General features: G+C 36.9%; 1 protein-coding gene across 7 annotated transcripts in view; it reads left to right on the forward strand.

Moving 5' to 3' along the window:
• Positions 1–13,683, forward strand: part of PHF20L1 (PHD finger protein 20 like 1) — a 55,895-nt gene that overhangs the window by 24,058 nt on the left and 18,154 nt on the right. For all 7 annotated transcript variants that reach the window (XM_051778432.1, XM_051778434.1, XM_051778437.1 and 4 more), the window contains 4 exons: positions 1,047–1,232; positions 1,438–1,644; positions 9,144–9,200; positions 10,470–10,574. In XM_051778432.1, coding sequence (XP_051634392.1) covers positions 1,047–1,232; positions 1,438–1,644; positions 9,144–9,200; positions 10,470–10,574 — 555 coding nt within the window. The remainder of the gene's footprint in view (positions 1–1,046; positions 1,233–1,437; positions 1,645–9,143; positions 9,201–10,469; positions 10,575–13,683) is intronic.

Consider the following 13,683-nt stretch of genomic DNA (forward strand, 5'->3'; position numbering starts at 1 on the left):
GACACAGTGGTAAAAACTGTATTTTGTCCCCAATAAATATTAGCAGTCATCTATATTGTAATATGCCTTCTATCCCCACCCCTAGAACAATGGTAAGTAGTTTTCCTGGAGCATGTTTATGTCTTGGGTTAAGTTAGACTTCTCTGTAGTGTATTTTAAAATTAGCTAATTTAAAAATTGGTTACTTAATAGCTCAGATCTTGTCTTTTAATGTTTGACTTCCAAGTTTTTGCTACCTCTAATGGAAATTTAGTTTTGCTATGTCTTTATTTTTAAATCTGTGCATCTTTGACTCTAAAAACTGCTTACAAAAAGGAGAAAAGAGTGATTTACAGTGTTATAGTGACTTAAATGTTTTTCTAAGGCAAAATTTTCTGAAACTGGGTAAAATTGAAGAGGTGTAGCAGAGTGTGGGTTTTTTGTTTTTAATGAATCAGGCCTATATTAACCTATATCAATCCTCCTCCCGTCTTTTTTTTTTTTATTTTGTTGAATATAAAGTTCTGGAGCCTTCTCACTGTGCCATGCATTGGCAGTGTATGTTTCAGTTACAGCTGGGGTATTGATATCAGGTTAGCAGAAGAGAGGAGGTGGAATATAAAATTAAACTCTGTTTTCAGTTATTTTTCTAAGTTATATGTTAACATTATCCATGACTTTTTGGATCATTAACTGTGATCATTTGTTCTGTTTATTGTTAAATCCTATTGCCCCCTTCCATTTTAAGTAGCCTACTCTCATGGGTTTTATGGGGAGGGTTGCTTATTGTAAATACCCTGTTTACCTAAAACAACAACCTTTATCAGTGGGGAAGTAGGTGCCCTAATATTGTATAGTAAGCAAAAACCAGAATCATGTCTTGAGCATAGCTCTTTCTTTTGCTCCTGATAGTCACAGTTTTGTAATTACTTTTACCAGTTTTGCTGTGATTACCAGCTTTGCAAATAAGAGCTACTTAAAATAGTCCCCATCTTTAGATCTCAAATACTTCGGTAAGATGATGGTATATCTCTCTGCTTCATGAACATTGAAAGATCTCTTTTTAGGTCCATCACAGCCAGTGAATTCCCCTAGATCCTACAAACATAGCCAGCGGAGAAGAAGATCACAGCGTTTAGCCACTTGCTCCTTGCCTGATGATTCTGTAGAAAAAGTTTCTTCTCCCTCTTCAGTTACTGATGGAAAAGTGTTCTCCATCAGTGGTCAAAACCAACAGTCATCAAAATTGGAGGGTAATGTATCTTAATCTAATAAAGAACTGCCCAAGAGAAATTGAATCATAAAAACTAAACCTTTCATGGTTTTCATCTAATGGGGTATTTTGACTTGCTGTAGCTAAAGCTGTTTGCTGTTCCTATGTTATGTAACGCTGCAATCCAGACTATTGTTTGTTGGACTGTGTATCTTTTTTAATATGACATTTTTTCTTTTGTGTAGTACCTGATGTTGCTCATATGTCACTTGAGAAGCGTGGAACATGTCTCCCTCTTGATTTAAGCCGTAGTTCGGAAGTTACAGCGCCATTATCCACAGAATCCACTTTCTGTAATGAATATCCCAGTAAAGACAAGGAAGATTTTCAGATGGTTACATATCTTTCTTCTAAAGCAGTAACTGATGGAAGAGTAGCTACAACAGCGTCAGGTAAAGAGATTCAGTATACAACCAGACAGGTTTATAGCTGCAGGGTTAAAATGTGTGTGTATTCAGTCTCACAGAAAGAGGGGATACTTTTTGTTTTCCTTCCTTCGCACTCAGAAACCTGCCACTCTTCCTGGACTCCATCTGCATATTCTTTATCTTCCCCTGGATCTGAGCTGCATTAGCACTTCTAACAGGTTTTAAGGAGAATCTGAGAGTGTGGAATGTTGGAAGCAGTATTTATTTCAAAAATATTTTAAATTATTGTTGAAAGTTGTAGAAATAATTAATGAAGTGTTTACTAACATACTAATATACACTTGTAGCTTCAGCTTTAAAACAGTGGTGCTTTCAAAGACAGTATTCTTCTGCTTTCTGTCTATTTGCAGGGGAAATTTTGCCCTTTGCTCGCTTTGAAATATTACTTGAAAATATTTATGCAAAGTCTTCAAAAACTTTTATATAGACATGGTCCCCCTCAGAATTAGCACACAGTCCAGTACTGGAATTCTGTACTGCCTCTCCCTTTCTAACAGTTTACTGACCTCTGTGGCTTACATGAAACACTTGGATAGAGGTAATGAAGAGATATGGGGAAGGGTTGGTATAGTGGTTTGCAGGCCCTAGAAGTGGACTGCGTTCATCCGGTGTGTGTTAGGTGTCCATGTAATTTCTTATAAATAAACCTCATGTGGGCGAGTATCAAATAATTTCTAACTGACTTCCAAGAAAGAATTCTTTTCACAAGTTGTTTTTTTTTTTAATGAGAAAATTGTACTCTGAAGTGAGGGGAAAAAATCGAATTATTATACTCTGCTGGAAAAGTTGTTGATAAAAGTGATTGATGGTAAGGGAGGACAGCATGACCTTAAAGGATATAGTTATGACACTTAAAATATATCTTACTCCATTAATCTGTGAATCTCTTAAACTAATTTGTAAAAATAAGGGCTATGGGAATTTCTAATGAGCTGCCATTTGAGGTTTTTAAAATATTAAAATATTACTTAATTACTCGAAAAATGTGACAGTCTTCATTTGCCCTTGATACATTGCATAGCAGTAGAATCACAGATTCCTGGGAAAAGTACCTCTGTAAAAGTCCTTTTTATGTTATGGTCTTCTGCTACTAAGAGAAGTGCTTTTGGGAGATGTGTATTTGCCCACTCACTGAACAAGCTCCTAAAAGAAACCAACAGCTTCCAACTGCCATCTGTTTCTTGTTTGGTAGAACTCCTTTCAGTTACTAGGAATTTAACTTCTGGCTTTTCTGGTATATTTTCTGGCTCATTTAACGTACAGTTGGTAATACTGGAAGTTGCCTGCTTCCATTATGGGCCTGACTCAGAGTCCAAGTGAGGTGGTTCTAAACCCAGCATCCAGGAGTGCACTTGTACCTCTTTGCTTGGTGAGCTGGGTCTTGGTCATGACCACAACAGAATCTCATTAAAGAAAGAATAAGTTTCATTTATGGACACCTGTATTTGACTCAGAATTATTTGAGATGTCCACACAGTTTGTGTCAGGGTAAAACATTCCCTGATAAAATTGTTTGTTATTACTAGTTGAGTCTATTATGGGAAGCTGGAAACACTTGCAGCCTATGATGGAGAATAGAGTTTATACTGTATTTAAAGCGTAATGAAGCTTTTATTGTATCTATATAATTTTAAGAGTTATAAACTCTAAAGGAAATGGTTTTCCAGCTACCTTTTTGTCTTCTGGGTTTTTACCTTCCAAACAAATCTGCTTTTTTCCTAATTTTCATGTATTACAGTTTTCCTCCATGCCATCAGTGGAACTCTGTCTTGAGTTTTAATGATGACTTTTTGTCCAAATGTTAGAAGTTCTCAGTAGTTTGCAGTGCAGCATCATCTTGAGTATTAGCTTTGTGGCCTGATAGGCTAATCTATGCCTTTGAGATCTTTAGTTCCTAGCAGGTTTTGGAGCTAGCTGCCTTTCTCAGTTGAATCTCTGTGACTCTAACTGAAGCTTGTGTGGCTTTTGGTTTCATCTCAGGCTTCTAACTCTGGTGAAATTTGTTTTTCCTTCTCATATTCTTCTTAGAAGAAAAAGAAGAATGTAGCTTTTATGCTCAGGTTTGAAACCTCTGGAGTTAATTTACACTGTTGAATAGTTTTGTATTCTTTGCTTTAGAAGGCATTGCTTTGCCTTTGAAATAGCACAGGTTCTGAAGTCATGTTATTTAACAACACGTTCTTCCATGCTTCAGAGAACTAATAGAATCCACTCTATTTATCAGTACTTTTCTAGTTAACTCGTTTAAACAATAACAAGCAAATATATAAAGGAGAGATGCCCAAAGCTTTCCTTTCTCATTCCTGTCAGAGCTTGAAATTATCAAGAAAAGTTAATTTGCACTATACAGGAACATATCCCTAAGTGCAGTTTAATATATTGCATTGTTCAGTGTATCCACTGTGACTCTATACGCTACAAATTGAGAACTCTGGTGTAAAATCCAAACTGTCCTGTAATTGGGTTTTCTTGATCTGAAAGAACTGTTTCAAATTACATCTGTTTATGATATTGCTGTTTTTTAGATTTTATTGACACAGTGCGAACGGATGTGGTGTTCTACATTTTGACATCACTGGGGTTTGCTAAGTGCATTTAGATTAGACCCACTGTCTTTGTAAGTGTAGATAGTTTTAGAGATGATGAAGGTAATGGAGGTATTTGGCCTAGAACAGCCTGTTGTGGTCACTGCCCCTTCTGTAACAGAGCTGGACTGGTTTAGGGCCAGAGATGTTATTTGTGGTATTGCAAGTTCTTCTTGTGATGGAACCTGTCAGTTGAGTCAGTTGAAAAAATAATGGTACTTTTTAAAATGATATGTTTTAATTTCTTTATTCAAAAGTCACTGCCTTAGTGTTTTTTAGAGGAGAAGGACTAGGTGCACTGAAGTGCAGATACATAAATGGCAACTCATAGTAATAACACATAGATTTCAAAATCACTGCTCAGAATTAACAACTGATTGTTTTGTAAAGGCCACACAAATATTCTGTTATAATTCCTTCAGTCCACAAGCTCCATGGAAGTACTGTGCACTTTGGTACATCCTGTACCCATTAGTTACTGAACAGAGGTACTGCTTTGCCTAAACTGTTGTGAGGGCCTCCTTGTGATCACTTGACATTGTACACACATAACTAAGAATCTTTGTTTTCATTTGCCAAATTGCTTAAAATGCAGATAACTGGCCTTCAAATCCACAGTCAGTCAGAATACCTGCAAAACACTATAGTTTTGCAGTTCTGAGTATATGAAGTGCAAATCTTTCTGTAGTTGTGCTTTTCTTTAGATTTGTGATTGTTTTTCTTGGTTTCTATAACTCTGTACCATTTGTGTTAGTTTAGCTGTTATGTATTGAGCAAACATTATTTCAGCAAGCAATCTGGGTTTTGAAATTTAAGTGAAAGGAAAATATTGTTACACTCAGTCATCTAACAATACAATATTTATAATACTAATATAACAATATTATCATTAGTTGTTATCTCCTGTTGTAACTAGTCTATAGATGCTGTTGCTACTAGGGTAACATTAGGTTAACTATATGGGAGAAATTTGCACTTAGATTAAAAGAAAAAGAACATTGCATACTTTTACATAATTTCATCGATAACAGTTTACTGCAGCAGGAACAAGAAACAGCTGATGGACAAAATTTTCAGAAAATGAGATCAGTGGCTTTTTAAAAACTCTTGCCTGCGTTCCTGGTTTACACTGCTTTTAAGAGGGGTGAACTGTAGCTCTTGTCACTTTGGGGCTACTAGGAGTAAAACAAACATGTATTAACAGTCAGATTTAGTCCCTGATTTGAATGTCTGCCATTCTGATCTCTGCCCTGAAGTTCCCAGTTTGAGTTGGTTAGCTGAAAGCAAGCAAGAACCTCTTCATGGGCTTATCTTTCCTGAAGAGATCATTTTGTGTAGGATCTGATATTAATCTGTGATATGTAACTGAAATGTGTTTAGAAATAAAATTGATCCTATGTGCTGGGAATTCAGAACACTAAATTAAACATGACCAGCATAATTCATGTTTCTGTTACAATATGATTTAATTTGAATATTGATGCAGATAATGATATTTCTGATATTATTTTGAAACATTGAAAGCCACGGAATAGAATATTAATCAGCAAAATAAGTTGCCTCAGATTGGTACAACTTATTTGAATTTGCTGAATTGCAATAAGCAGTACCACTGCAAGCCCACCTGTGCTGCTGCACATGTGGCACATCATCTTGTCCCTGTGCCTGTGCTCAAATAAGGGGCTTTTGTCACTTCCCTGTGCCAGATCAGGAGAGGTAGCACTGGAAACGTGTCATTAGCTGGACTGGAAGTGCCATGGTTTGCATTTCTTTTTAATCTGAAATCAGTCTTCTAGTGATAAAATTGATCTTGGAACAGTGACAAAATCAGTAGTTTATCAAGTCTAATCTCTAGTGGTCTTTCTCTTTGCTGAGTGTTAACTGCAGACCTCCCTCATTCACTGTGTGGGAGGTGTCTGGCTAGACTCCTGAGCAGGAATAAACTTGCAATTAAAAGTAACAGTTCAGAAAAGAGGTAGTATTTCCGTAAAGGAACTAATATTTTTCTTGCTGTATTTGTTACTTGACCTTCTGACTCTGACAATTTAATTTTGTGGTTACTTGTAAGGCAAGTGGTTACTTGCATGTGCATAGTGATTGCACTGTTGAAAAGTGGACTTTTCGAGCCTTAGCACTTTATTTAGGATTTGAGAATTCAGGATTCTTAATCTAGAATGATATCTGATGAATAAAAGTAAAAGCCGAGCATAACATTGCAATGTATGCAGGCGTAATAGCAATTCCTATTTTCAGGTTACAACAGAAAGGCAGCCTGGAGAGCTCTGTCTTAAGAATGGGTATTTGTGTGACTGAAGCAGATTTCTGCCCAACATAAATGTTCTCTCAAATAGTTATTTTGTTACTAGTTGATGACTTTGTCAGATGTGCTTGTGTTGTGCATTATTCAGATACTGAAGCTTGTTGTGTTGTGGCTATCAGTACTGGAGCACATTTGAATGTCAGGTCAGGATTCCTTCTCAATCATGAAGTTTAAATACTAACTCATCTAATGTTGAGACTGAATTCCTTCTGAAATTGTTTGGATGGAGTGTTCTCACCTCTCTTCATCAAAATGGCAGTGACCTAACTGAATTATGTGCATTTGGGTGATCCTTTTGTGCTTGTTACAGAAATGAGACAAGACGTTGATAGCGTGATGATGTGGGGAAGTGTCACTTTTTCTTTTACTAATGTGCTAAAATATACTTACTGCTCTACAGATGGCAAAGCGTTTCAGTCCTGTAAGAGAGACAAATGGTAATTAGGAAACTGAAGAAAGGAATAATTTGGGTAGTGTTTTGTGTCAATAATAAGCATCCCGGTAAGCTAAATTCAGTTGAAATACAGACAAAGGCAAGAGCCTGAATAGCAGATCAGCCTTAAAAGCATTGTGGTGTTAGGTGAGATGGTTGATTTGAGGTAGGGCAGGACTCAGGTAGCCTCAGCCGTGGTCATGCAGCTCGTGTGGAGTGGTAGGAGCCAGCACACAGAACTGAGCAGCAGCTGCTGGCTGGATGGCACGGTATAATGATGTCTTGCAGCTGGAAACATCTGGCATTTAAAAGTGCTGTGTTGTGTGGTAGGTGATGTACCGTTTCTACTTCTGCTACCCCTGTGGCTTTCTCACTCAGTGGCACTTTGTTTTCCCAGGAAGGCTGACTGGCAGCTAGAGTTACCTTTATGTAACCTGTGTGTTGCATCCTGCTAGAATTGGGTTGATCTGTCCGAGCCTGTAAGGCTGCCTTATAGAGTCAGCCCTGTAGAGTTCCCTTTTCCCCAGAATCCTCTTTGAATTATGAATTTACTAAATTATCTTAACACTGTTTATTTAAATCTATTTTTTGTTCTATTACTGAATATTTAAAAAAGAGTAAATCAAAGAAGGTCAAAGGGGGAGCTCAAAGAACCCATTCCAGATGAGCTCCATATTTTGTCTTGTTGAATATCTTAACCAATAGCAGGTATTTTTCATGACTTTTTACATGCTGTTGCTTTTGTTTCACTTCTCTGCTGAGAGATACCAAAGGTAACTGGTGCCTCTAAGAGTTTACCTCTTGCATTGAAAAGACTGAACCTCTTATGGCTTTGAAGAGCTGCATTTTTGCACAGTATGTCCTTGGCATGTCCTGAAATATCCTCAATGGCCTGATGAAGATTAGGCTTTCCTAATTATATTTAAATGAAACTTGAAGCTCTCAGCATATTGATGGACACAGTAATAGAGAGTTTTGAATTATCTCAGTAGTGTTCTTTATAAATAACTTTTATTCTAGTTTATTTAGAAATTATTATAAATATTAGCAATGAAAATTATAATTTTTTAGTTTTGTTTTGCCATCTTACTTCTTAGTTTGCATCAGAGGTTTAAAAAAAGCTATTAAATATTTTACAGAATAAACTTTTCTGAATAGTACAAGATAAGAATTGTCAGTATATGGTGCTGAGTTCTGACAGATCATCACAGTATTTTGCATGTAATTCTAATGCTGATTAAATACCTATATGAAAGACAGTGAATTATTTAAATATTATTAAAATCAACAAGAAATTCAGGAAGCAGAAGTGTGTTATACATAGCGCTAAAAATGTGCTGGAGTTTAATTTCTTTGTTAACATAATGGAGCATTAAGTTAAATTATGCTGACATTATTTAATTATTTAATTATTTAATTATTACTCTTATCATGGGTTTCCATTACAGTGAAATAAAAAGGAAACAAAAAGGGTTAAAAGGGGCAAGAAAAGTACACTTTAAGCAGTACAAGTAGTTTAAAAGCCCAAAACAGAAACTTTCTGTGGCATGTATTGTCTTGTATGTACGACTAAGACCTAGGCATTCATATGAAGTAATTATCTGTTAAGTGTGGTGATGCTGTGACCAGTATTGACGTTTCAGGGATCTGACCCAGCCGGTGAGCTGGCTGCAGTCCCTGTGGAATGCCTAGTAAATCTGTCTTCTTGTTTTCAGCACCCTCGTCCCTTGTACATGGCTTGCATCTGGAAATGCCTTTAACCAATAGTCTAAAGTTACCTAAAGGGAATAGTAAAAAAAAGAGGTCTTCCACATCAGTGAGCTCTGAAGGGGCAGAGATACAGTGCTCTGTGCCTGTAAAGGAGAAGTGTTTTGAGAGTCTGAAGGAAAAAATATTAAAGAACATGATTGAGAAGGACAAGCATTCAGAAGTTGGTAAACTACAACACTTTTTGTTTCCAGTGCTTTAGATGATAAAAATAATTGTAAAATGATATTAAAAATAATTTTCATGTTTGTATCTTATTACTGTGTGCCATTAGGATGTCTTACGGTCTAATGACTTTTACAAGAAAGTGGGTCATCAGTCAGACATTGGCCTTATGTTGTATATTCTTCATTTGCAGGTGCAGCAAAAGTGGAAAGAAAAGGAAAACTGGAAGAGAAAAGTTCTTCAGCGTATGGTATGTAGAGTGCAGTATTATTTTTAGGAAAAATAGGAGAAATTCTCTTAACACTTGATGTCTCTCAAGAGCAAATGTAAAAGCATAAAATATTTCCGGGGCCCAGCTGCACCACTTTTTTTCTTTTAGGTCTTAAAAACAGTTTTTACATATATGACAGGTTTATAAAAAAAGAATAATTTTATAAGATAAAATTAAAGTGTCTGTAGCAAGGATTTTGAAGGATCCAGAGGTACTTATGAGATGCCTGCTGCCTCTGGATTTTCATTTTGGTTGGGGTTTTTTTGTGAAATGATTGATACTGGTTATTTCATTGTACTGACAGGTTCGAGGTGGGAGGAGCAAAGAAGTGTTACTAGCAAAATATTTGGCAATTCATGAAATAAAATATAGGAGGACTTTGGTTTTATCCTGTGTTTAAAATAAATTGTTAGAGACAGACAAGAATTCCTAAGTGATTCTTCCTTGTTCCTCCTGGAAGTAAAAGTTTTGTTTCTGTATTCTTCAAGATAATAAGACTCCAATTTGTGTGCAGGAAATAATCCTTAAATGCTGACTTTAAGGCTTATTTTTTGTAGCAAGTTGATGTCATTGTTTGTCTCACTGCTTATTTAAAAAATGATTGTGGAGTGAGACTGTTGTAGGGTGTATTTTGTCTGGGGAGGATTGACAGGGTAAGTAGAATTTTTCAGAGTCAGAATACTTGTCCTCATGTACACCAACAGTGGTTAAAAGTGAACTGCAGTGTAAAAATGTGTCAAATTCTAGACAGAATCAGTTTTCTGTGAGGATATGGCTGTATAGTGCAAAGTGCTGACAGCATCAGCAGATCTGTGATACTGAAATTTCCTTCAAATGTCTTTATGTAGGCCTAATATGTGTTTTTAGGGCAATGTTATCCTTATAACTGGGAATTTAGCACTTCTGAAAGCTTTTCCTCTTGTCCAAATCTTTTTGTTATAAACTGTAAGTAAAATAGATGTTACAAGCTATTTAAATGATGTTTAAATCATTTTGTGTGCTTTGCTGTATCTTTTTCTGCTATGATATCTCATTTGGAAATACTAACAGTGGTAAAATATTATTTGTTGAATGAGATTCCTTCAAACCGTTGTACCAGCAGCTAAGGAGAGATGTGCCCAAGATAGCGAGTAAACTAAATGAATCACTTTGATCTGATTAGACAACTAGAACACTTGATTTTGAATGTGTCTTTTTAGGTTCAGCTGAATACTACTGCTGGTTTAAATTGTTTAATTTTTGTTTCAGGTAAAAAGAAAGAAAAAGAAAAGGAGAAAAAAGAGAAAAAGGAAAAAGATCATAAACCAAAACAGAAAAAGAAGAAGAAAAAAAAGAAGAAATCTAAGCAGCATGGTAAGTTCAATTTATATTTTTTAAAATAAGTAAAACCACTCAGTATATTTCTGGCTTTAGATTGTAAAACTTGTTTCTAAACAATACTGATGTCAAATTTTAGAAATTTCAAGGAATAACTTCTGGCCTTAAATATGAAAAGGACACTTAGGTCTATGACCTCTTTTTTTTTATGTGTGTGGGTTTATACCTTGTCTCTATGTGACAGGCACAGATATTTCATAGATCTTTTTTCTTCCTCCAAAAGATACACTTACTCTTTTTATCTCTTTTAATTCTTCATTTGAAGCTCTATATACATGTCCTACCTATTTTGCTTGGACACTAAAATTATTCTAGTATCTAGTCTGTTGCTAAATTTCAGTGGTTTACTGTAGACAATGCAGCCCTTCCTCAACAGTTAATCCTTAACAGCTGAGGTTGGCATCTCTGTTGTAACAGCCTTGTCTGTTGCCTTGACAAATGGGGATTATGTTATGTGGATTATGTGTTTCTCTGTCCAAGATTTGTGCTATAACATGAAAGTGCTTCCAAATCATGCAGTGCTTGAGTGTGAATTGCAGTATTGTAGGTTTTGTGTACTTCACCATATATAGATTGGAATAATACAGTTTTAAGCTATAAACTTTAATTGCCTATTTTACCCTAAAAATTATTGGGATTTTTTACTTGCACTGAGAAGACATTTAAGTATTTGCAAGAAGATACTGATAAATGCTAGGTATGTGCCCAGTATTGTTCTTTGGTTTTGTCTTGTTGATATCGTAAGGTGGTTTGCTGTGGGTTGTTTGTTTGTGTTTTTTTTCATCTTTTTATATCTTTGGTCTTTCTGCCAGCTTGTCTTGAAACTTAGAAACCTGGCAGAGGTACCATGACTAGGTTCTAACTGTCCAGTGTTTGTAAATATGAGAAGAAAATATGCCCAGTGCCCCAACGAATAGAAATGTTAAATCCAGATGCAGAAAACAATGAGTAAAACTTGAACATTCTTATTCTTAACAAATTCATCTTGTGAAAATCTGGTTTTAGCAATACAGAAGTATTCTGTCTGGCTTTTTTTTTTTTTTTTTTTTTAATTGGGGAAAAAAGAAACATTCTTTGGCGGATTCTGACTCGAGTGTCTGACACTGAAAAAGCCCATCTGTCAAAAGAAATAGGACTCTTTCTCCAGGACTAGTGCACTCTACTCCAGGCATGAACAGAAGTATAAGGGTGTTAGACATGCTCCTTTAGTTTGGAGTCAGATTGAGGCATCTTGGGGAAGAACAGGGAATGGGCACATTGTGTGCACCAGATAAGTTTTACACAAGACTTCAAAACAAAAACTGTTTTTTCTTCTCTGAGTGGATATATGAAATGCTGATTGTGTAAAACCCACATATAGCAGAAGGTGGGTAATACCTGTTATTTATACTACTCTGTTACAGTGAGGTTGATAGCAATGCTGTTGGAATAATCAGCTCAACTACTCATTGAGTTGGTTTCTCTACAGTGAATATCCTTGGGAAATGATGGAGATAGTGTGCTTTTGACAAGAGAAAGTAAAGAGGAACAGTGACTTTGTGGAGGGTTATGTAGGGGAGAAGGATGTTGTGGAACCCACTGCAGGAAAGCTGTTACAGGTGGGAGCAGGAATGCTTCCTACAGAAGGATGAAAGTGTACAAATCTGATTACTCACTTTTATTCAAAGTAATAAGTTTTAAGAGAAGTAAATGGATAGGGACTCGTATTTACCAGTTGAAGACATGGACTTGCTTAAGTGGGTCCAGAGGAGGCCACGAAGATGATCAGAGGGCTGGAGTACCTTCCCTATAAGGAAAGACTGAGAGACTGTTTAGCCTAGAAATGAGAAGGCTCTGGGAACACCTTACAGTGGCCTTCTAGTACTTAAAGGAGACCTACAGAAACGATGGGGAGTGGTTCTTTCTGAGGGAGTGTAATGGTAGGACAAGAGGTAACCGTTTTAAAATGAATGAGGGATGATTTAGATTAGATATTAGGAAGAAATGCTGTATTGTGAGAGTGATGAGGCTCTAGAACAGATATCCCAGAGAAGTTGTGGATGCCCCATCCCTGAAAGTGTTAAAGGATGGGCTGGATGGAGCCCTGAGCGATCTCGTTAACCCCAAGCATCACTTGCCCAGGACTTTGTGCAGACAACTTTTCCATATCTCCAAGGAGAGAGACTCATGATCTCTCCCAGAACAGATCAGACTCAGGGCATGCCAGACAAGTGTTCTGACCACCAAACTATTTATGCACAACTGGCCCTCTTTATCCTTTTATTCCCCTATTCTCCCCAAATCACTTTGGTCCACCCATTTTCCCAACCTTTGTTTTCATTCCTAAACATTCCATAATGAGTCTTTTGCAATCCCAAAATTATTTTCCCCTACATCCCATAGTGGGCTCCAACCACCCTTAGTCCAGAAGGTGATCCAGAGAGTCCTCTGGGTAACATATGATGTGTTTCATAAATGGACAATGGAGGCAATGGTACTGCTGGGAAAGCCCTGAGAGGGGCCTGGGCAGGGTGTGCTTGTTGTTTGCCTGCTCATCCTCCTCCTCTGGGCTTGTGTATACTCTCCTGGGGTGCTCCTGGGCCCGTCCCAGGATGCGTTGGCCTGTCGATGACCGGTGGCTCCTGACATGGCCTTGGGAGCATCCCAAGAGGGTTTTCTTTGGACTCCCTGTGTCCCTTTGCAGGTGTGCTGACAAGCTTTTGTCACTCACACTGACAGGATCTGTGATTACCTCTGGGTAGCAATGTTGGTAGTGCAGACGTAAGGCAAAAGGCAGAGCTACTAGCAGCATCTCTAAGGATAGCAGGTGGTACAGGATTAATTGTGGAAAAAGGGGACTGTATAATGTTCCAGGAAAAATTATTCCTCTGTACATTCAGAGATATTCAGAGATTGGGGGGGATTAAATTGGTGATACTTGTTTTAGCTATCAAACTTGATTATGTTTCTTACTGCAGTTCTTTTACTAAAATGTTACGAAGAGGTTTTACCATTTCGTAGTTTCATTTTCATCATCCTGATACCTCAGTGTTTATTCTGTACTTCTGAGCATAATGTTGCAGTATAATCTATAAACAGTATTTTT

Source organism: Manacus candei, unplaced genomic scaffold (assembly GCF_025592945.1).
Source record: "Manacus candei isolate 608988 ecotype Guabito, Panama unplaced genomic scaffold, ASM2559294v1 h1tg000013l, whole genome shotgun sequence".
NCBI lineage: Eukaryota > Metazoa > Chordata > Aves > Passeriformes > Pipridae > Manacus > Manacus candei.